This window comes from Bufo bufo, chromosome 2, assembly GCF_905171765.1.
Source record: "Bufo bufo chromosome 2, aBufBuf1.1, whole genome shotgun sequence".
In the NCBI taxonomy this organism is placed as follows: Eukaryota; Metazoa; Chordata; class Amphibia; order Anura; family Bufonidae; genus Bufo; species Bufo bufo.
Genome location: NC_053390.1, coordinates 482,989,085 through 483,014,531, shown reverse-complemented (window position 1 = coordinate 483,014,531; position 25,447 = coordinate 482,989,085). Strand labels below are relative to the sequence as shown.

The window sequence follows — 25,447 nt, the reverse complement described above, 5'->3', positions numbered from 1 at the left end:
GTTTAACTAATGTATGGGCTTATACATTGTCATATATGGAGACTTCAAATATAGGTCTTGACATTCTCATACAGACCTCTCCCATTGCCAAGTGTATTACTATAGAATTATAGATTGTGTCAGTGTGTAGTGTAATACAGCCTTTATATTAAATACCAATTATTATATCACATATTATTTAACACTCAGCGACCACTTCTAGCTCATGAGTGACACACCACGGAAATCAGCATTTCTGTAACTATTTTATGCTGCCCTCCGTGAGGTCAGCATAAATTTGATGAACGGTTTCCTTTAAAATTAAAGATCATATACTCACCACCTCCTTTTTCCAGTGCTGTTGCTCCATCCACATCTCAGGCTACAAACTATGAGGAATTAAGTGGTGACTCTGTGTACTTATCATTTTAACATGTTTAATGCTACGGGGAATATGTTCATAAATGAGTCAGACAACCCATTTTAAAGGGCATCTTTCAGGAGACTTTGTAGCCATTTTAATGTATACAAATCTGCTGACAGGTGCCCTTCAAAGAATGTATCTGGTCTTAAAATGTACCTAAATCTTGGAATGTACTTTTATTAAAAATGAATCTATTTGCCCTAAAATTATTTGTAAAAAATTCCTAAAAACGATTTCCTTACAAAATAGGAACCTGATGTTTAGGTGCTGATGGTGCTTTAGATTCTGTACTCTGATACAGTGCTGTGTATGGCAGTACAGATTCCCCTTTGGCTGCAATGAGCACTGTAGTGGCCCTAGCATTGCTGCTCCTGCCTGTAATGGTACAGAATAAGTCCCTCTGCGCAAGATTTTAGCAGAACATCACTCGAAAGCTAGGGCTACACAACATTTGTCGCAGTCATGTGCAACATTTTTTTTCTATTGTAGGGGTTAGCAACCTCCGGCACTCCAGGTGTTGTGAAACTACATCTCCCATCATGCACACTTGCTTTGATACTCTCTAAACTCCCACACAAGTGGAAAGAGCTTGCTGGGAGTTGGAGTTTCACAACAGCTGGAGTGCCGAAGGTTGCTGATCCCTGGTCTATTGTGTTGCACTGCGACAGAAGTCGCACAAAAATATAACTTGGATGGACTTTTCTGCAACTGTCATGTTGTAGAATGTTGCAGTGTAACGCCATAGACTATCAATACAAAAATATCAAACGACATTACTGCAAAATGTCGTCATGTGGCCCTAGCCTTAGAGCACTGCTCTGCTAAAATCTTGCAAAGCTGTGCTTGCTCGCTCCCCTCTGCTAAAGCCTTGTTCTGTAAAAGACTTTTGCACAGTGGAGTGAGTGGGAGCAGGCAGGAGCTCACATAGCACATCACTCTGCCTTTGTCCACTCTGCTAAAGCCTGGTATAGAAATGCTATGGGAGGTTTTAGCATACCTTCCAACCGTCCTGGATCCGGCGGGACAGTCCCAGATTACAGTGGCTTTCCCGCGGTGCCGGTACGAGGGGGCTATGTCCCACTTTCTGGCAGCTGTCCATAGGAAGCAGAGACAGTTGCCTGTATTATGATGAAGCAGAGAGCCGGTATCTGCTCTCTTTTTCATCATCCTTCCCTCCTGCTGGCTCTCCACACCTCTGTTATGTGCTGGGGGCGAGGCCAGCTGGCAGTCAGCCTTGGCTCCACCTCCTTCACAGACTAGAGCAGCCGATTGTCCTGCTGCTGCTAGGAAGAAGGTATGTATGTGGTGGTAATTTTTTTTATTTTCTGTGAGGGGCACACTGGCTATATTACTAGGGGGCACACTGTGAGCATATTACTGGGGGAGCACAATCTGGGCATATTACTGGGGGAGCACAATCTGGGCATATTACTGGGGGAGCACAATCTGGGCATATTACTGGGGGAGCACAATCTGGGCATATTACTGGGGGAGCACAATCTGGGCATATTACTGGGGGAGCACAATCTGGGCATATTACTGGGGGAGCACAATCTGGGCATATTACTGGGGGAGCACAATCTGGGCATATTACTGGGGGAGCACAATCTGGGCATATTACTGGGGGAGCACAATCTGGGCATATTACTGGGGGAGCACAATCTGGGCATATTACTGGGGGAGCACAATGTGGGCATATTACTGGGGGAGCACAATGTGGGCATATTACTGGGGGAGCACAATGTGGGCATATTACTGGGGGAGCACAATCTGGGCATAGTTCTGTGAAGGCACAATGTGGGCATAGTTCTGTGAAGACACAATGTGGGCATAGTTCTGTGAAGACACAATGTGGGCATAGTTCTGTGAAGACACAATGTGGGCATAAATACTATGGGGTGGGATTAGGTGTATAGTTGCATTTTGGCAGAGTTAGAGGCATGCCCTAGTGCGGAAAAAAACTGCGTGAGCCGCACAATGTGTCCCTCTTTATTTGTTTACAAAGGTTGGAGGTATAGTTTTAGCAGGGCAGCGCTTTTAGAGGCCAGAGCAGAGATGTTTTATGCCCACGGCGCTCAGTGCGGCCTAAGAGGATCCGTACTCAAATACACAGCGCTGTATGGGAGTGTGGATTCTTAAGTGCAATGGGCACCTGAACTTCGGGTGTCTATTTTGCAACAAAATAGTGAAAAAAATTATAATTTTAGGGCAGTTAGGTTAGTCTTTAGGAAAGTATATTTCAAGGTTTAGCTAAACTTCTTAGAATCTTTCTTTTTAGTCGCCATGTTAATTCAAATTCACCTTTAAATATAATTGTATTAAAAATGTTTCCTTTTATGTACCGCTCCCCACATGTCAGTGGCTGAATTTAAACAAGGCAACTGTTGCTCAACACTAGACACAGCTCTGTAGTGTCTAGTGGAATGCCTACAGTTCTGTTCCTCTGGATAGATCATAAATGTGTGACTGATTTGGGTCCTCACTCACTCATAAGAGGAATGATTTTACAGTGGATTTTTCTCCTGGTACTCTAGTTTCCTACTACACTCCAAAAACATTAAAGGTTATTTGGCATTCAAAGTTGTCCCTACTGTGTGTGTCTGTCTCTGAGAACAATAAATTTGATTGTTAAGGGGTTGTGATCACTTTGAGGGACATTACTTTACTAAATGTTTGTCTTGGGCTGTAAACCATTACATTAAGATTTTGTTAAAAATGTTTTCAGTGTTTGGCCTCTGCAGCATCTGTGTATCACAGTGATTAGTACGGTAAGAATACTTTTCACAGTGAATTGTCAGAAAGCACCTCTGAAAGCTGTCTTGAAACCCATTGTCCTTCTCTGAACATGCTCCTTTATGATCAATAATTATCAGGGGAAGTGTCATATTGCTTACCTTACAGCAAATCTGTTCTCCTTTCCTTGTATGTGTAGTGCCCTGGCGCAGGGAGTACTTTGACATTTGGACATTTGTGGACATTTGTCTATATCCCCTATGCAAAGTTAAAACTACTTAATTTATTTCTCTTGAAAGGGTTAACTTATACTGTTTAATACTGTGTACCTGCACTGTATTTACATGGCTCTGTGGAAAGGGTTAATGAATACTGAGAGACTGTTAGAACTTTGATTGAGAAGCTGGTAATTTTCCACAGCTGCCATAGGGTTTAAAGAATACCATGTTTTGGAGGGAAAACCCCAGACTTGTTTACCACCATGTTTTGGAGGGGGGAAAAACCAGACTTGTTTACCACCAAAACAGCCTGTGGTTTTAGCTATGTTAGGTCTGTAAGCTTGTTTTTGTCTCGAAAACCTGCTGTGTCATTGCCATTGACTATCATTGAAGCTGTAATGTAAGTCTATTCCAGACGGGAGCTGAAACAATGCATCTGTGGGGAGTTTCTCCACTCCACCCCTCCCAGTAGAAGGTTTTAGTCTAGCAAAAACAGTATATAAGTAGAGCAGTCAGAGCCCCTAGTGTGCTGCAGTTAGGGACCAGTGCTTGGAGGGGAGACTCATGCCTGCCTGCATGAGTGACCAGTAGAAGATGCTGAGCCACAGACCATGGATCACTAGCCCTGTGACCAAGGAGCCACCCGGACTACTGAGCTACAGACAGTGGGCCCTTGACCAGGATGCCAGCCTTCTGAGAGAGAAAGGGACAGTTAGCTCAGGCCTTTCCTCAGCGTCAAACCCTCCTTCTGCCAGGGAGGAGACTCTGCCAGACTACAGAGTGACCAGAAGAAGACGCTGAGATGGGGTTACGCTGCCACAGACCCTGGATCACCAGCCTTCTGAAGAGAGAGGAGGACAGTTGGCTCAGGCCTTTCCTCAGTATCAAACCCTTCTCCTGCCAGGGAGGAGACTGTAGAAGCCAGGCCAATGCCTCGCCTGTATCGTTTTGTACCTGAATTCCTCCAGTAAAGAAGCACACTGGTTACTGCAGACCCTGACTCTCTGGACTTATTTCCCATTACCATCCGTTCCGGAGAGAAGCAGCAACACGTGGTAACACCTCGACAGTGTCCAGCGGACCCAGCATAGCGTTGGGGCCACCCCAAACCCCTGGCCACTGCATATCCAGACCCTTTGGTTTGCAAAGACTCTTCCAGAGGTAGTAATGCAGATGCAGCTTCTTGCTCATTCACACTGGTATATTACAGATCTGTGCACAATTTTTTATTTATTTTTTAAATCACCTATTTACTTTTAATATTAAAGGAGTTGACTCCATTTTTCCCAGACAGACCTGCAAAGGAAAACATACCTAACTGTTCCCCGACTCTGGGTCCATCATAACCATACATCATCATGTCTACAGTCTACACTCTATGCATGTTGCGTAGCTGGGACAAGAGTAATATATGCTGTAGGAATCATTTGCAGCACAAAGTCTTGTTTAGCGTGGTATTGGACAGGGAGCAGCAACATGTGGCGGTGTTAGATATATGTTGTATGCCACAATCCGACTGGGTGAGAGAATAGAATAAATCCGGGCTGATTGCATTAAGTGGGTATTCTGGTTTTAATCATTTTTTATTTATTTAGTAAACAATTTTCAAATATACATCTATTACCAATTTTGTTTGCAGACCTTTGTTATATCCAAAAAGTGGTATATAGGAGGGGAAGATAGTGCTGGCGCCAGGTAATGGAACTGGGTGAGGAATGGAAGGAGGTACTAGAACAGTTCATAAGGAAAGGTGTAGGGTAAAAAATATATATAAAGCTCTTATGCCATAAGCCTGGCTAATATAACTGGGGAACTGGAATTAGTGATGTGTGAGGAGGACTATGACATAGTGGGAATAACTGAGACATGGCTAGATGATGGCTATGACTGGGCAGTTAATGTACAGGGTTACAGTCTGTTTAGAAAGGATCATCAAAACCAGAAAGGGGGAGGGGTTTGCCTTTCTGTAAAGTCCTGTCTAAAGCCCACATTCCAGGAAGATATAGGTGAGGGACATGAAGATGTGGATTCACTGTGGGTCGAAATACATGGAGGCAAAAACAATAATAAAATACGAATTGTTTACGCCAGCTAGTATACCAGAATCCACAGAAAATCTATTACTAAGCAACAGGGGGTCAAGTCCTGGGGAAAAAAGTGTGGGAACTCACCCAAGTGCCTCCGCGTGATGTCACGGCGTTCGCAAAGGGCAGGGCAGGTCGGCTGGAGCAAGCAAGTACTGTATTTTTTTCCCTATTAGACGCACCGGCCCATAAGACGCACCTAGGTTTTAGAGGGGGACAATAAGAAAAAAATATATTTCATTACACCTCAGGTCAGACCCCCAATGTTAATCAGACCTCAGCTAACAGCCCCAATAAGACCTCAGATCAGATCTCAATATGAATGACCAACAATCAGACCTCAGATAATAGCCCCTTGCCTCTCCATCAGCCCCCCCAGTGCCTCTCCATCAGCCCCCCCCAGTGCCTCTCCATCAGCCCCCCCCAGTGCCTCTCCATCAGCACCCCTCAGTGCCTCTCCATCAGCCCCCCCCAGTGCCTCTCCATCAGCCCCCCCCCCCAGTGCCTCTCCATCAGCCCCCCCAGTGCCTCTCCATCAGCCCCCCCAGTGCCTCTCCATCAGCCCCCCCCCAGTGCCTCTCCATCAGCCCCCCCCAGTGCCTCTCCATCAGCCCCCCCCCAGTGCCTCTCCATCAGCCCCCCCCCAGTGCCTCTCCATCAGCCCCCCCCCAGTGCCTCTCCATCAGCCCCCCCCAGTGCCTCTCCATCAGCCCCCCCGCAGTGCCTCTCATCAGCCCCCCCGCAGTGCCTCTCATCAGCCCCCCCGCAGTGCCTCTCATCAGCCCCCCCCCCCCCAAGTGCCTCTCATCAGCCCACTGCCCATAATATATGAAAAAAAAAAAAAAACACTTACCTCTCCTGGACGCAGACGTTCCTCTTCTCCTGCTGTCGGCTGTGCTGTGAAGGCTGCGCACAGCGTGACGTCACAGAGCGACTCACTCCTGTGCGCACTGCGCAGCCTGCAGAGCCGACAGCCGAGGACCAGGAAGCGGTGAGTACAAAGCATTCACCGCTTCCTTCCTAGTCCTTTTGCCCTGAAACTTTGGGAACGGCGTTCCTGCCATGAAAAAAGTGCAGGAACGCCGTTCCCACCCGTTCCCCCTCGACTCGAGCCCTGCTAAGCAAGATAGATGAGGCGGCAAATCATGAGGTCATTATTATGGGGGACTTTAACTACCCATATATAGACTGGGAAACTGAAACCTGTAGATCTCATAAAGGAAACAGGTTCTTGGCAATAACCAAAGACCATTACCTTTACCAACTGGTTTAGGACCGCCATACTGGACTTCGTATTAACCAATAGACAGTTCAACAGATGTGCAGGTCAAAGGGACACCTGGGAAATGGTGACCATTAAATAATAACCTTCCAATTGTCCCTCAAAAGAATGTTTCTTCAGGGAGGAACAAAAATGCCAAACTTAAAAAAACCTAAATTTAGCCAAATAAGAGAGGCCATTGGCCTAAATAATTGGGACAAAGTCCTCAAAAATAAAAATACAACCACAGTTAGTTATTTTTTAAAGCATCTTAAAGACTAATTGAGAGGTACAAACCTTTATGGGAATAAAAGGTTAAGGAACAATAAGAGTCAGCAGGGTGGGAGGTCGGGAGCCAAACGTACGCGGGGTAGACTGCCCGTCAGTCAGTATGTAGTGGTGGTGGGGGAATGCTATACTCGGGCATGTGTAAATTTTTCATCAAGCTGCCGAAGGACGTCCGCATGGCCATTTGCAGAATCTGTGGGCAGAAGGTGAAACATGACCAGGGTCCCAATGTGCACCCTTTTTCCTGCAGTCAAGGTTCCACCACCTCTGCAGAAGGGGTGCTGTGTTTCCTTCCCATCATCTACTGGTCCTGCTCCTCATCACTCATTTCATCAGCAATCAATTATTGAGGCAATTACTGAAGCTGAACGTGCTCCTGGCCTAGTTGCTTGTACTACAGTCCCTCCCTTTCCATCTGGTGGACTCTGCACCTTTCAGAGAACTGATGGCTTGTGCCGAGCCAAGGTGGAGTGTCCCAAGCCGTCATTACTTATCCAAAAAGGCAGTACCAGACCTGCACACGTATGTTGAACAGAATTTGGGCCAGTCGGTGTCTGCTAAAGTTGATGGCAGTGCCGATGTGTAGAGCGATAACTACGGCCAAGAATAATATATGTCCTTTACGGCCCACTGGGTAAATGTGGGTCCTACCCAGCAACTTGGCCAGGTGACTGCACTGCGGCCTCCAGTCTCAAGCTTTGGGTCCTGTGCCAATGTCCTCAGCTGCCCCTTCAGCCTCCACTGCAGGCACAAATCAGAATGCTCCTGCAGTATACCACATGTCCAGGGCATGGCGACGTCACGTTGTTCTGCATCTACTATGTCTGGGCGAACTGAGTCGCACAGGGAGAGGAACTGCTTTGTGTCCTCCATCAAGAAATCGAATCCTGACTGTCTTCTCGCCAACTAAAGATTGGGACCATGGTCACCAACAACGCGAAGAACACAGTGTATGGTGCATGTTATAAGGGAAGAAAAATAATGATCGGGTCTCCATCCCGATCGTCACCTAGCAACCGTGCGTGAAAATCGCACCGCATCCGCACTTGCTTGCGGATGCTTGCGATTTTCACGCAACCCCATTCATTTCTATGGGGCCTGCGTTACGTGAAGATTTTCACGCAACGCACAAGTGATGCGTGAAATTCACCGCTCATGTGCACAGCCCCATAGAAATGAATGGGTCCGGATTCAGTGTGGGTGCAATGCGTTCACCTCACGCATTGCACCCGCGCGGAAAACTCGCCCGTGTGACCTTTCACACGGGCCAGTTTTCCACGCGGGTGCAATGCGTGAGGTGAACACGTTGCACCCGCACTGAATCCGGACCCATTCATTTCTATGGGGCTGTGCACATGAGCGGTGATTTTCAGGTGCACATGAGCGGTGATTTTCAGGTGCACATGAGCGGTGATTTTCAGGTGCACATGAGCGGTGATTTTCAGGTGCACATGAGCGGTGATTTTCAGGTGCACATGAGCGGTGATTTTCAGGTGCACATGAGCGGTGATTTTCACGTGCACATGAGCGGTGATTTTCACGTGCACATGAGCGGTGATTTTCACGTGCACATGAGCGGTGATTTTCACGTGCACATGAGCGGTGATTTTCACGTGCACATGAGCGGTGATTTTCACGTGCACATGAGCGGTGATTTTCACGTGCACATGAGCGGTGATTTTGGGCCTAACTGACCAAATAACTGAAGTGGGATTTGATTCTAAGAGTGACGCCTGTCATCTGCACATCATACAGACTCTCTGTACTGTTTGACTAGCACAGTGGACTCCCTATGCATGTTTTTGCAATGCACAGTGTTCTACACTACTATACAGGCTCTTGGCAGCCAGGCAATAGCTGTTTAATGTGATTCATCACAAATAAATTCGGATAAAATCGAATCTTTTTGGGTATATATTCTGTGCTGTCTACATAGAGGTCCTGTCCATAATATGGCCACCAATGCAGGGTCAGGTGGCCAAACACATCATTCAGCCTCCTCTATTCAGACACGCTGCACCTGCACTAAACTACTAACAGTGCAAGTGCAGTGTATTTGAATGGAGGTGAGTTTCCTAGTCACATGACCCTTCAACAGCCATTTTATGGAAAAGATCTCTCTATGAACAGCACAAAAGACTTGACAAACAAGGGGGCATTCCTTATGAAATATAGAAAATACCACAAAATTTCAACATAGTGCTATATAGTCATCATCTTACATACACACTGGTCAACAGTAACCAAAAGTCGCCAAACCCTTTATAACCTTTTAAGGTATAGCCACGCAGTTTGCAGTTGTCCAGACTTTCCAGCTTAGTTTAGTGAAAATACCAATGGGTGCCATGAGCAACGGATGCACTTTCTTTACAGCACTAATATCTATACACAAGGCCATTTTGCAGTCATGCCTGTGCCATTTATGGAATATCTAATGCATTGTTTTATGGATAGCAGGCCTAAAACTATTTTATTCATCCCAAAGCACCACTACACTTTGCTATTTAAATTTCATAATTTGAAATTACTCCTTAGAAAGTGAGGCACAAGTTGTCTTTTATCTTTTTTTACCCGGGGAAAAGAAACCTAGTGCCAACTGTTTTTTTCTTGCATTTTCCTGATGTGACATATAGCATACTGTAGTACTATGCATGTTAAACCACACAGTCAATAATGTTTGTGTCAATATTCCAGGCTCAATGTTATATTCATTCACCCTCCACTCTCACCCACTTTCCAAGCCAGACAGAGCAGAGGAAATTATTTCAGTTTGGTAGAGAGGGAGTGAACTCCCTCCCATTTCAACATTAACAGGGGCAGAGAAGGAGAGGAAGGGGTTTGTGTGATTTACAGCTTCCTGAGTAACTGTTAACTATTTCTCCTCTGCATTTCTTGTCTTTACTCTGGTGTAAGGGTTAAATAGTTACATAGTTAATACGGTTGAAAAAAGACATAAGTCCATCAAGTTCAACCAGGGTTAATACAGAACAAGAAGTAAAGCAAGCTCATGTGCTTCACAGGTAAATAAATACATTTTCGAAGTATAATTCTCACAGTTTTTTTTTTTTTTTTTTGTTAGCTAGCTGACTTCAAATGTTTACAGGCATTTGTTAACTTTTCTACAGGTTACTACAAGCTTTGTTCAGGGGTTGGATTATTCAACAAATACTTTTATGCAATGATAGCTGCTGACAATTTTAAAGGGTGTTGGATTTGTTGTAGTATTCATATATATGTCTTTGCATAATGCATGCTAGTATTAACAGTCTTTCCCGAGTTGTAAACCACATACAAGCCAGTTTAGGGTTAAGCTGTATCCAGTGAAACTTGATGTTATAGTCTAAAACCGAAGCTGGAAATATCTCTAGGGAGGAGGAGTTGAATTCCACAATGCCAATAGACCGCTTTTTGCATATATAATAGAGAATCTGTAGTGAATCTGTATTTTTAATTTTATTTTTTTGTGAACAGTTTTTGTTTGTTTAAATAAACAGCTGAATATTTTTATATTGTACATTTCTTATGTACATATGTAAATACATGTTCTTCTTTATCGTTCCTGGTTTTTATATTTTTCTTTCCTTACCTTATGGAGGAACTTACTGTGTTCCCAGCTGCCCTAATTGTTAGCAAAGTTCCATAATAAAGCAGATGGTACTAGAGGTGTGTGCATACCAACTGACACCCACACAATAATAGAATTATGATTTTTTTATTTACCAAACCTTTTTAATTGTAGACTATTTAAAGGGACTGATTAATGTTCCAAATGTTTTAGTGTTTGTAATTTATGTCAACACACACAGGCAGGATATACCTTAGACTGAGGACCTGTCATCTGAAAATGCAGGACAATCTGAAAGGACCATGTTATAGAGCAGGAGAAGCTGAGCAGATTGATATATAGTTTTGTGGGGAAAAGGTTCAGTGAAACTTGTAATTTTATACACTTGTGTCTTTGCTTTTTTTTACAGCCCTTTGAATAATTAGGCTACTTTCACATTTTGGCTTTCCGTTTGTGAGATCCGTTTCAGGGCTCTCCCAAGCGGTCCAAAACAGATCAGTTTTACCCTAATGCATTCAGAATGGAAAAGGATCCGCTCAGAATGCATCAGTTTGCCTCCGTTCAGTCACTATTCCTCTCTGGAGGCGGACACCAAAATGCTGCTTGCAGAGCCAAACGGATCTGTCCTGGCACACAATGCAAGTCAATGGGGACGGATCAGTTTTTTCTGACACAATCTGGCACAATAGAAAACTGATCCGTCCCCCATTGACTTTAAATGGTGTTCAAGACGGATCCTTCATGTCTATAGAAGACATAACACAACCGGATCCCCTCATGACGGATGCATGTGGTTGTATTATTGTAACGGAAGCGTTTTTGCAGATCCATGACTGATCCGCAAAAGTAGTGTAAAAGTATCTGTATAGGGAGGAGGTATGATCAGTGACTAACGGCTATCTCTTATGCACACTAAAGACAGATTTAGGCAGTGCAAAAATTGGGCAGATTATGGGAAACAAACGTTCCTGGAGGCACCTAAATTGTTTCTGGCCAGCAGATAGTACTGGCTAAACAAAAATCTACTGCCAAGAAACAATGCAACTGTATTAGGATGAGCGATTGCAATAGTGATCCCTCATCCCCATACTGTAGAGGTGATCGCTGAATTAAAAAAATATATATATCTATCAATCTGCTCAGCTCCTCCTGCTCTATAACATGCTTTCAGATTGCATTGCATTTTGTAGCGACTTTTTAAATGGCTGCCATTTTTACTCTTTTAATCCTGAATTATAAAAACAAAACCCTAATATGCCCCCCAAAGAGTTATGCTTTTGTGCCATTTTGCATCAAAGCGCAACCTTGATGTTTTCGACTGTCGGACCAAAAGAAAACTGCAGTTGTACAACACATGCAACAATAATAGTTGTGCTGATTTTATACATGCTGTTTATGCAAATGTATACATGTACATTGTCAGTAGTGAATGGACAGTATTAATGTGGTCAAGATTCCATAATTAATTGTATCACAATTGGCTTGATGATGAACAGGGGGATATTAGGTATGTAGCTGTTCTTCTCACCTCTTTAGTAGCAAAATTAAAAACCCACATCTAGGGGTGGGCGATAAAGACTATATGCAATATAAACTATATAAATTTGGCAAACGATAGAGATTTTGCTTATATCGCGGTAGAACATGGCATGCGCCGCTCTCGGCGGGCACCATGTTCTCCTGAGCCGGCACAGTGGAGAAGGAGGGAGTCCCTCCCTCCCCACTGTGTGCGGCTGCCGCTGACCACCAATGAGAACAGAGTAGGAGGAGGAGGGACTGTGGCCACTCCGCCACCAATGAGAACAGAGAGGAGGAGGAGAGGGACTGTGCCACTGTCCCACCAATGAGAACAGAGAGGAGGAGGAGGGTAGGGACTGTGGCCACTCCGCCACCAATTAATATGGTTAATTTGCCTGAATACAAACGTAGCCTGCATGTGCCGTTGTTCTGCCAGATTCCTATACCTTGGCAGAATGCTATACTGAAAGTGACGCGGCCGCACCGGAATCAGCTGGAGGAGGGTGTGTGTGGATCTGCGCAAGCGCAGATCCACTGGATTTGTAAAAATAATTGCACTGCTGTGGGAGAAGCACCTACTTCTTTTGCATGCTCAAAACCATACACTGCGCGTGCGCGCTCAGGGGTAGGTAGATTTTTCAGTGCAAAATGTTCCATCAGATCTCCCTACCCCTGAGTGCGCACGCGCGGACACATCATCTGGAGAAGTTCAGCCTCACCACATAGCAGAGCTGAGTGCAGGATATTGGGGTGGTGGGGTCATCCACATAGCAGAGCTAAGTGCGGTCCCTGAGTTCGCGCGCGCGGTGTTTGGTTTCGTGCATGCAAATGAAGTAGGTGCTTCTCCTACGGACGTGCAATTATTTTTACGAATCCAGTGGATCTGCGCTTGCGCAGATCCACACACACCCTCCTCCAGCTGATTCCGGTGCGGCCGCGTCACTTCTGGTATAGCATTCTGCCAAGGTATAGGAATCTGGCAGAACACGCATGATTTGATACACCACAATTAACCCCTCAGGTCCTGAGGGGTTAATTGCGGCAGATCACGGCACACAGTAATAGAGGCCAGGTATGGGATATGGCTGGCACATGCAGGCTATGTTTGTATTCAGGCATATTAACTATATTCATTGGTGGCGCAGTGGCCACAGCCCCTCCCTTCTACTCCCCCTCTTCTAAGTATTATTTTAATTGTGCCTTCCCCTCCCTCCACACGATTAACTCATTGGTGGCAGTGACCCCAGGGTGGCAGCTTCTGATCGGAGCCCCAGCAGTGTAATCGCGGGGCTCCGATCGGTTACCCAGGCAGCCAGGATGCTACTGAAGCCCTAGCTGCCATGTTCAGCTCCCTGCTGCTGTGTGCACTATGCACACGGCAGCAGGGAGAGTGTGAAGTCCTATTTACCCTAATAGAGCTCTATTAGGGTGAATAGGACAAGGGTTCTAGCCCCTAAGGAGGCTAATAGTTATTTAAAAAAAAATAATAATTAACCCCACCCCCCCGAAATATAATATATCGCGATATATATCGCATATCGCACATGCTTAAAATTATATCGCAATATAGATTTTAGGCCATATCGCCCACCCCTAAAATGTTATTGTGAGAGTGCACATAACTTCTTTATGGGTAAGAACGGGTGATAGTTTCTGTATAACCACCTGGTATTACTAGAGGTTTTACTTGGGAAGAAATGAAAATAACATACAACCTTTCACCTAATGTTATGTGAACATGGTTTTATACTACTATAAAAATACATTAAAGGGGTTCTGTGGGAATACTGCATTTTTGTCAAGTGCCCAGCCTGTCTCCATAAAAAGAAGATTCATGCTTACCTCCACTCTGCTGTTCCAGTCCATCGTGCTGTGTCCATGTTCCGATCCCTGGCTTTTTTTTCTTCCAGTGATGCATGGTTATGCTCCACTGCAGCCAATGACTGGCTTCAGCAGTAACGTGCTGCTTGTGGCCACATCACCACTGAATCCATTCATTGGCTGCAGAGGAGCATGTGACCATGCCAATGCAGTGCTGGAAGAAAACAAGCCTGGCACCAGAATGTGGACACAGAAGAGCACTAGAGTGGTGGGGAGCAGGTAAGTATGAATCTTCTATTTACAGAGGCAGGCTGAGGGGACTTGGTAAAAACCCACTATTCCCGGAAATCCCCTTAAAAGGCACTCCTCATACACATTAATATACTGTCAGCTGAATCTGCTAAGTATGACTGGTTCGGCCATCAATCTAATGTATGTGGGAAGCTCCCAACTCTCCCTCAACAGATGTTCTCATGGGAGAAAAGAATTGGGTGAACTGGATTTTTTTTCTGCTGATCCTTATGTTTTCTCAGGAGAGAAGACACCACAAGAATTGTCTGGTAGTGGTTCTCTTCTCTCTCATTGACAATACATACCCGCTGAGTGTGAATGTGTATAGAGAAACCAGGAGAGATGGCTATTGAATGTTTATGCTCAGCTTTAGATTGTTTGCTTTGTTATAATAGATGCTACAGTAGGTACAATAAGTACCTGTACTTCATTTGTTTTATTTAATACAGTTAACAATAAAAAAATATATTTTCATCCTTATTGTTTTTGGTTGTTTCCAGGTATATCCTGCTAATTCTGGTGATGAATACAGTGGAGACCGTGGAAATTACATTTCAAAGCAAACAAATTCTTTTTACCCTGGTACATTCTACATGACAGGTAAGGGTCTACATATCCTCCCAACCATGTTTCTTTTATGTATAGTTATTAAAGGGTTTGTCCCCTGACAACAACTAATCCCCTATCATAGAGTTGAATGGAGCGGCAGACACAGGTACCTGTTGTAGAGATTGACAGAGGCCCAGCGGTTGGACCAACACTGGTCACAATTATCCCCCATCCTGTAGATAGGGCAAGGATCTGCAACCCTTGGGAACTGTTGTGAAACTACAACTCCCAGCATACTTTGTTTCTGTGACAGTTTCGAGAAGAGTGTAGTTGTAGTTTTGCAACTGACGGGCCAGATGTTAATGGTCCCTGAGATAAGAGGTTAAGTTCTCACGGGTCTCCCCCCCAATGCCAGAGAGGGATCACAAGTTTTCTTGCCAAGTTCCTGTGCATGTGGCAATGTGAGAGCATATATCATAGGTTTAGATTTATTTCTGATTCATGAACCTGTCTCTGTTAACCCTATTAAATACTACATCTAATCTCTTCCAAGCCTAGGAAAGCTGATAATGCAAAATACAAATGTGCTAGTTTTCTGTGTTTGTAACAGGACATGTCTTATGGGACCCCTATTTTATTTTATCTTATTTTGTGTTAACAGATGGACTACATAATTCATCAGATATCTGGACTCCTTCTGGTGGAACTGGACAGGGCGGTTACAGTTCCATTCTAGGCAGCTCTCAACCTTCTCTTACCCAGCCTGCAGGCTTCAGTGGCCTGCACCCCCATGAGCGTATGGTAATTGTAAAGTTGCTCATGTTTTGAAACTCTAGCAAACAATATGATCACACTATGTATTAAAGATTTTTCAATTCAGTATTCATCAGTATCTGACCGGTGGGGGTCCTACACCCAGGAACCCCACTGGTCAGCTGTTTGAGAAGGCATCAGGACTCAAAATAGCACCACCACCTTCTCTCAGCAAACCAGGCACAGCTCAGTTTGATAGCAGCTGTACTTGGTATATCAGCTCCATTCACTTCAGTGGGGCTGAGCTACACCTAGGCCATGTGACAAATGAGAAAGCTGCAGAACTACTGCGAGCACTGGTGCCTTCTCAAACCCCACAGATCAGATCATGATGATCTGTCCCAAGGATAGGTCTAAATTAGAGAATTCTCTGAATTCCCTTTTGAAGGAATAGTCTATTATGAGGCTATTCTCAATGCTGTGTTTTTTTTTTTTCTCCTTGCTCTTCCACCTCTAGAGTAGAAGAGTAACATATTGTGCCAGATTTACAAAATTGTCATAAAAAAAAACCTGTTGCTTTTTACTGATAGATCATTTTTAACCCCTTAAGAACTTAGGACGTACCGGTACGCCATGTTTGCCGAGTCCTTAAGGACCCATGACGTACCGGTACGTCCTAACTTTAAAACTACATTGCGCCGCGGCGGGGGTTAATCGGAACACGATGTCCGATGAAATCATTCGGCTGGCATCCTGTCACAACGTACGCTGTATTACTCATACAGCCAATGCATTCCAATACAGAAGTATTGGAATGCATTGTAAAGGGGATTAGACCCCCAAAAGTTCAAGTCCCAAAGTGGGACAAAAAATAAAGTGAAAAATAAAGTTTTCCCCCCCAAAAATTAAGTTTCAAGTAAAAATAAACAAAAACGTCATTTTCCCCAAATAAAGTAAAAAAAAAATGGTAAAAAGTAGGGGGGGGGGGGAATTATACATATTGGGTATCGCCGCGCCCGTACCGACCGGCTCTATAAACATATCACATGACCTAACCCCTGAGGTGAACACCGTAAAAAATTAAAACTGTGCTAAATAAACCATTTTTTGTCACCTTACATCACAAAAAGTGTAATGGCAAGCGATCAAAAAGTCACACGCACCCCCAAATAGTGCCAATAAAACCGTCATCTCATCCCGCAAAAATCATACCCTACCCAAGGTAATCGCACAAAAACTGAAAAAATTATGGCTCTCAGATTATGGAAACACTAAAACATGTTATTTTTTGCTTCAAAAATGAAATCGTTGTGTAAAACTTACATAAATAAAAAAAAGTATACATATTTGGTATCGCAGCTTCCGTGACAACCTGGTCTATAAAAATATCACATGATCTAACCTGTCAGACGAATGTTGTAAATAACAAAAAATAAAAATGGTGCCAAAACAGCTATTTCTTGTTTCCTTGCCTCACAAAAAGTGTAATATAGAGCAACCAAAAATCATATGTACCCTAAACTAGTACCAACAATACTGCCACCCTATCCCGTAGTTTCTAAAATGGGGTCAGTTTTTTGGAGTTTCTACTCTAGGGGTGCATCAGGGGGGCTTCAAATGGGACATGGTGTCAAAAAAAACAGTCCAGCAAAACCTGCCTTCCAAAAAACGTATGGCATTCCTTTCCTTCTGCGCCCTGCCGTGTGCCCGTACAGCGGTTTACGACCACATATGGGGTGTTTCTGTAAACTACAGAATCAGGGCCATAAATATAAAGTTTTGGTTTGGCTGTTAACCCTTGCTTCGTAACTGGAAAAAAATTATTAAAATGGAAAATCTGCCAAAAAAGTGAAATTTTGAAACTATCTTTTTTTTTCCATTAATTCTTGTGGAACATCTAAAGGGTTAACGACATTTGTAAAATCAGTTTTGAATACCTTGAGGGGTGTAGTTTCTAGAATAGGGTCATTTTTGGGTGGTTTCTATTATGTAAGCCTTGCAAAGTGACTTCAGACCTGAACTGGTCCCTAAAAAGTGTTTTTTTTTAAATTTCAGAAAAATTTCAAGATTTGCTTCTAAACTTCTAAGGCTACTTTCACACTTGCGTTTTTCTTTTCCGGCATAGAGTTCCGTCACAGGGGCTCTATACCGGAAAAGAACTGATCAGTTTTATCCCCATGCATTCTGAATGGAGAGTAATCCGTTCAGTTTGCATCAGGATGTCTTCAGTTCAGTCGTTTTGACTGATCAGGCAAAAGAGAAAACCGTAGCATGCTACGGTTTTATCTCCGGCTAAAAAAAACTGAAGACTTGCCTGAATGCCGGATCCGGCATTTTTTCCCATAGGAATGTATTAGTGCCGGATCCGGCATTCAGAATACCGGAATGCCGGATCCGTCCTTCCGGTATGCGCATGCGCAGACTGAAAAAAAGGTGAAAAAATAAATGCCGGATCCGTTTTTGCCGGATGACACCGGAAAGACGGATCCGGCATTTCAATGCATTTTTTCGACTGATCAGGCATTTTTAAGACTGATCAGGATCCTGATCAGTCTTACTAATGCGATCAGTTAGCATACATTTTGCCTGATCCGGCAGGCAGTTCCGGCGACGGAACTGCTTGCCGGATCTCTCTGCCGCAAGTGTGAAAGTAGCCTAAGCCTTGTAACATCCCCAAAAAATAAAATATCATTCCCAAAATGATCCAAACATGAAGTAGACATATGGGGAATGTAAAGTAATAACTATTTTTGGAGGTATTACTATGTATTATAGAAGTAGAGAAATTGAAACTTGGAAATTTGCAATTTTTTTTACAAATTTTTGGTAAATTTGGTATTTTTTTTATGAATAAAAATGATTTTTTTTTTTACTTCATTTTACCAGTGTCATGAAGTACAATATGTGACGAAAAAATAATCTCAGAATGGCTTGGATAAGTCAAAGCGTTTTAAAATTATCAGCACTTAAAGTGACACTAGTCAGATTTGCAAAAAATGGCCAAGTCCTTAAGGTGAAATAGGGCTGAGTCCTTAAGGGGTTAAACAACGCTGTAAGAAGTGAGAGCTTTAGTGGTAATGTGGGCAACCAAGACAGGTTTTTGTTTTAGGGTATTTTCACACACAATTTTTAGTTCTGTATTTCAGCATTTTTGCATGTGTTTTTTAACATTTTTCCAGATGTTAGCTGAACATCTATGGGAAATCTAGAATACTGTAAAAAAAAAAAAAAAATCACACAAGCAGCTTTCCTGGCATTTTTTTTTTGTTTGTTCATAAGTTGACATTTTCTCTTGTTTCTTATCAAAGACATACACCTAAAATAATATAACATCACACAGAACTTGATGAAGTCAAAACGTAGCAATTTTTATTAATCAAACTATTAAAATCCACCAATCAGTTAATATGGACATGCACCCATGCATTTAAAGATGTCCGAGAGAGGGTCAGAGAGAGGGTCTGAATGGTAATTGCCCTGATGATCTCTGTGTACTCCCTCAGGCTGTCCCTTTCTGGGAACTATGCAGTGATAGAGGGGCACCCTATATCCCCCCAGGGGACTCTCTGTAGCTAGGGCCCCATTTGGATGGTAATTTGAGGGTGCCTTTGATGTTAAATGTCTCTCTAGGTGCAAGGCAGTGGTTGAAAATTATAAAACTGCATATGGTGTTAGGAGTGTCGGTAACCAGGCCAGATTGAACTTAACAAAATTCTCATTTCACTGTGGCCCAAATAGGAGTTGTAGTAATCTATATCTAGTAATCTGTAGTAGATCTAGTAATCAAAAGGGTATTCTGGGTTTTTATTTTTGAAATTATGTGTTTATATAATAAGAGATCATGCACATATTGCATCAGTCATGTGACACACTCTTCATGGTGACATTCAGTAAGCGGTGTTACATGACATACATTTGCTGTACACAAACATGCGACAGACATGAGGTGCTGCTGCAGTTAGTACTGTATATATTCTGTTCTCCAATACTCTTTACTATTCACCTGTTAGATGCTTCGGCAGTTAATTGAAAGACAGGTCACATAATACTTGTTAGAGTCACATGACAGGTCATATACAGGGTTGTCAACCAGAATTTTTCTTTTTTCGGGACAACTAATCCCAAAATCAGACAATCAAATTTTTTTTGGGACAACCATAATGAATGATAAAAATTATAAGTAATAAATAATCAATATACTGATAACACCTCATTAACTGCATTTACTGTGAGCTGTGAAATAATTGCCACCGAGATATTCTAGTCAGGTACCACCACCCCAAAAAAATCATGGACACATCAAAAAAAAAATTTCACGCGCGCATTTTTACGGACTGTCCAGAAATTTCTGGATGGTTGACAACCCTAGTCACATGACTGATGCCATGTTTAGTCCCATCTCTCCTATGGATGCATTTTTCGGGACTAAAATGGACCCTACTATTTTTTTTTCTTTAGGGAGGCTTGCAAGCAAAATTGCTAAAATTGCTAAAATTGTTTGACATCTTATTGTCTAAAGGAATAAATGTAATCATTAAAACCGTAACACCTGTTTATCTATACACCGTGCAAATTCCTCCCAGATGTTCAAGCATAAGCTAAGCAAGCAGTTTGTAGCAATAGATGTCTAATTGCTCCTTCTCTGGCTAAAGTCTCTTTTTCTGGGATCTCTGGCTAGCAGCTACAATCTGACAACTGTGGCTGTAGTGTCCTCTATTCTGGAATGCTTAGGGTGTCTTACCATGTTATTCCCGTTGCAACAGTATGGTCTGGAACTTGTCAAGCTGGGCTACCTTGCTGACTCTCATGCCTTGACCATTAAGATACTACTTCTCAACATCCTCTTTCATCTCCCAGAGCTTTTGATGACGTATAAAGCTCCAGGGCTTGAAGTCTATGTACACTTTTGGGGGCATTTTTGTTATTACATTTTGCACATTTTAGGCTAAAAATATTTTTGGCAATTGGTCTTTATTAAAAATATTGAGCCGTTCTGTCACAAAGGGTTAACTGTGTTTCTTGCTGTGTGAATACTACTTTCACTTTGTGCCAGTTCTCTAATAACCCATACTAAGAGGTCATAAACACCTTTTTAAGCCACATTCCTATTAGTAGGATAAGAACTATAGCTATAGCTCAGTTCTTATCTTACTAAAACAAGTGTTTAAAATGTCAGAGAGCAGAGGTAAGGAGCCTGTCAGCTGAGATTTCTCTATTAAAGCACCTCAGCTCTGTACAGAAAAAAGTCTCAATTTTTTTTTTTATAAATACCAATAAAAATAAATATTTAACTCCTAGTGAGTACAATGCAATAATATAAAAAAAAATGTACAAATCCTTTAAAGTTTGATTCTGGGGGAGAGGAGCACATCATGTCTGCTCCCTACCTCCACCTTACTTAAAACTACTATAACTGGAATCTTTTGGAAACAGGGGGGAGGGGCCAGACCCCACCCTAAGCTCCAGAGAGGACTGAGCCAGGATAGTTAACTCTGGCCACGCCCAGCTAGTGTACAAGGTGCATTATATCAACATTACAAACTGTGCAAACCAATTGCAGATACCCCCTGTTGTACTGGGGTACTGCTCAAGTCAAACCGGTTATAAATGTAGTCATAAAAATAGGCAATACCCAACTATATATACCATAGCCACATATCACGATCTGCCTCAAAAGAAGTAAAAATCCTGGCAGTGTTGTGCTAGTATAAATAAGCAACTGCGAAACAGCATTTGGAGCATCTGGTGCCATTAGTAGGCAGTACTTAGGCTACGTTCACACTTGTGGCAGGACGGATCCGACAGGCTGTTCACCATGTCGGATCCGTCCTTCCGCTATTTCGCCGTGCCGCCGGACCGCCGCTCCGTCCCCATTGACTATAATGGGGACGGGGGCGGAGCTCCAGCACAGCACGGCAAAAGCCGCCGAACTAAAAAGTCCTGCATGTCCGACTTTTTAGTCCGCCGGCTTTCACCGTGCACCGCCGGAGCTCCGCCCCCGTCCCCATTATAGTCAATGGGGACGGAGCGGCGGCACGGCGAAATAGCGGAAGGACGGATCCGACATGGTGAACAGCCTGTCGGATCCGTCCTGCCGCAAGTGTGAAAGTACCCTTATTATATCTCTTGATATTTCTTTATTTATAGATACTGATTGGATTTTTACTGCTTTTGAGGAGGTGTTTTATATGACTACATTCATAACCGGTGTTACTATAGCATCTTTGATTGCATGGGTGCATGGCCATATTAACTGTGTTGTAGATTTTAATGATTAATAAAGACTGGTATATTTTGGCTTTATCAAGTGGTGTTATTTTTTGGGAGTATGTAATCTTTATATGTATTTATTTTTTTCTTCTGGCATCCATCTGTCCTTTATGCACGGATAAACGACTGGACCAATCTCCTTGAGATTTGGCATATAGCTAAATCGGGGGCTTAGACCGTTTTTAAACCGAAAAAATTTCCGGTGTCTAGTATGTACCACTCTTGAGAGAGCCACACAATAAAGCAATTGTGGCACCATCACATGACCCAATAGAAACTGGCAGGTCCTTCAGTCTTTGTCTCACTGACAAACAGTTTTATACCAGGTTTCCATAACAAAGCTATTTGTCTCCACTGTTAGGCTAAGGCTACACAGCATCACTGGTCACTAGACATGAGAGAATCGAAGTTGACGAAGTGGAATTTGATTTCCTGAAAAATTTTGATTAGTCCCAAACTTGGTGCACGGAGAGACGTTACAGGCACTAGTGTCTTTAGAATAGACTTTATTTCCCCCCCCCCCCCCCAAAAAAAAAATAACGATTTGAGCAGTTCAGGGAAAGATGATTCATAGTGTAGGGAAAGGATAGGGAGGCATTATCCACACTGTTGGGAGAGAGCAGGGACCAATAGGAGAGTGTAAAGCCTGTATAATAGGAGCTATTTTATTACACCTTGCTGCACTAAATGGGGTTACTAAAAGTGATCTATTACTACAGATTTGAGGTTGTTTTAAACAGTAATTGCAGTAATCGTAGCATCTGTTATTGGGTTGAAAGTGCGGTCTGATACAATCAGTTTTGGGGTGTGTTAATTACATATATAAAAGTATGTCCATTCACCCTTGTTTTTGGGGTGAATTTGCCGACTGATGTTGCGAGTGGTCAGGCATGTGACCCTCAGACTGGTGAGGGTGACATTAGTGACTTGCAGACAATGGTTGACTATGATGTGGCTGATCGCACGTGGAGCCAGGGGAAGAGAGGGCTTCATAATCATCAGGAGAAAGATGGTGGCAGCTTGCTCGTGAGGCAGCAGCTTAGTCAGCAGGGTGGCGGCAGTGTATGATCTGCAGCCACACATGCCCAGGGAAGACCTCCTGCTACGGAGTCTACCCGTCCAGAATGAAGTACTGGTGCATGGCTTCACGGAGGCAGCAGTAGCAGACAGTCAGCACAGAGTCATAGTAACATAGTATATATAGTAACATCCATTTCAGCCTGTTATCCTGCAAGTTGATCCAGAGGAAGGTAAACCCTCACCACTCTGTAACTGGGCCACTGTGTTGACTCCTCATGCTGTTGCCACCTCACCACTCGGTCATGGGGGCACTACTTGTTTCAGCTTGTAACAGAACAGGTTCTGTAGAAATCTATGGGGAATCAGCTGACGATGGTGTAAAAGGAGTGCACTTCTTCTTGACCTTAACATTGACCTGTAAGGCTAAGGTCACACTTGAGTTATTTGGTCAGTTTTGGCTTCGTAACTGACCAAATATGTGAAATGATTCTAAGAGTGACGCCTGTCATCTGCGTGTCATACTGACTCACAGTACTGTTTCACTAGCACAGTGGTCTCCATATGCATGTTTCTGCAATGCAGTGTTCTACACCACTATACAGGCTCTTGTCCGCCAGGAAATAGCTGTTTTATAATGCGATTTGTCACATATAAATTCGAATAGAATTTTTTGGGGGAAATTCTGCAAACTGTCTAAATCGAATTTTTGAGAAATCCACTCATGTCAACTGGTCACACAACAGCTGTTGCAACGAAGATCTTTGAGTAGCTGTGATCCCATAGAAATAAATGGGATTGCTGTGACGGTCGCAAGAAATCCAGCCATGTCGGATTTCTTGGAACTGTCATGGCGATCCCATTAATTTCTATTGCATCACCGCTACTCAGAGATCCTGGCTGCTACAGCTGTTGCGCAACCACTGTCTCCGTGTAGTTCTAACCTTATTGGGCCACGGTGGATGTCACTGTTATGGATGAACTGTTAATGTCAATGCTATGGGGGCCACTGTGAATATCTTTTAACCACACACACAAACCGATCAGCTGTTTCAGGGAGCCGCACGCAGGATTTTTTTCCCCCATCAATAATAAAATATCTCTGATGGAAATTATACAAACAAATGTGAAATAACCACAGCAGATGCATAAAATAAAAGATCCTTTTTTTTTTTTTTTTTTTTCCTTTCTTAATTTCTGTTCCCTGATTGATCAGAAGAACATAAAACAAAATGGTGATGCGAATGAACCTTTTAACATTGTATTTCTTTTCTGTTCCTCAGAGTTTCCAAATACATTCCAATGAGGTGAACCCTGCTGTTTCCTCAAGCTTTCCTTCTGCTTCTGCACAGTATGGAGTCTTAAGTCACACACCTCCTATCGGTAGTGGGGATACTATCACAGGTACAGTATGTTGCAGAAACAAAGAACACAGTATATCCTTTAAACCCTGTACGCATTAGGCTAGGGTTATGTAGTTGCATTGCGACATACTGCGACATACTTCGATGCGACAGTCACATAAAAATCTAACTTGAATGGATTTTTTGTGACTGTCGTGTCACAGTTGCATCATGTCACAGTGCGACACCATAGACTATCATTATAAAAAATGTTGAGTGACTTCTCTGTGACCAGAGTTTGCGTGACACATTTTGCCAGGTAGCCCTAGCCTTATCACACACATGTATGTGATAATGTATAAGGGATTGTATGGAGTGAAAATAACTGAAGTATAGCTGATATGCTGATCCAAGTTTAGACACTGCTAAATTTTACTGGATTCATTGAAAGTGCCATAAAAATTAACCTTTATTAATGTTACTAAAATAAGTATTAACAAACATGAGCCCTAATGATAACAAAAACTGTGATATAACAATAGAGAGCAGGAAAGGGGGGAAGAGAGGGTGTGTGTATATATCTATCCCTCATCCTAAGGCCTCGCAAACAGCGGGTCCACAATATGCAGGCACCGGCCGTGTGCTCCCTGCATCACGGATGCGGACCCATTTACTTGAATGGGTCCGCAATCCGGAGCTGTGGTGCGGAACGGAGGCATGGAACCAAACTGAAACACTACGGAGTGTTTCTGTGGTGTTTCTGTCTGTGCCTCCACATTGTAAAAAAATAGAACTTGTTTTTTTTTACGGTGCGGACCGATCACGGACCCACTCAAGTTGAATGGATTTCGATCCGTCGTGGCTGCCGCACGGATGTTGCCTGTGCAATTTGCCGTCCCCAATGCACGGAACGACCGCACAACGGCTGTGTGCATGAAGCGTAAACCCTGTCCCCGAAGTCGCACTGTAATGGTAGATGCACTGCATGCTCCCACTTATCCTCAATTGTCCTTTAAAGCATCAATAATACAGGGTGGGCCATTTATATGGATACACCTTAATAAAATGGGAATGGTTGGTGATATTAACTTCCTGTTTGTGGCACATTAGTATATGTGAGGGGGGAAACTTTTCAAGATGGGTGGTGACCATGGCGGCCATTTTGAATCCAACTTTTGTTTTTTCAATAGGAAGAGGGTCATGTGACACATCAAACTTATTGGGAATTTCACAAGAAAAACAATGGTGTGCTTGGTTTCTGACCACTTATAAAATGTGTTCAATGTGCTGCCCATTGTGTTGGATTGTCAATGCAACCCTCTTCTCCCACTCT

At 43.2% G+C, this 25,447-nt stretch overlaps 1 protein-coding gene across 1 annotated transcript in view; it reads left to right on the top strand.

The window, feature by feature from the left end:
* Window positions 1-25,447, top strand: part of LOC120990941 (transcription factor E2-alpha-like) — a 412,522-nt gene that overhangs the window by 352,881 nt on the left and 34,194 nt on the right. The window contains exons 9-11 of the mRNA XM_040419833.1: window positions 14,683-14,782; window positions 15,393-15,532; window positions 24,055-24,175. Coding sequence (XP_040275767.1) covers window positions 14,683-14,782; window positions 15,393-15,532; window positions 24,055-24,175 — 361 coding nt within the window. The remainder of the gene's footprint in view (window positions 1-14,682; window positions 14,783-15,392; window positions 15,533-24,054; window positions 24,176-25,447) is intronic.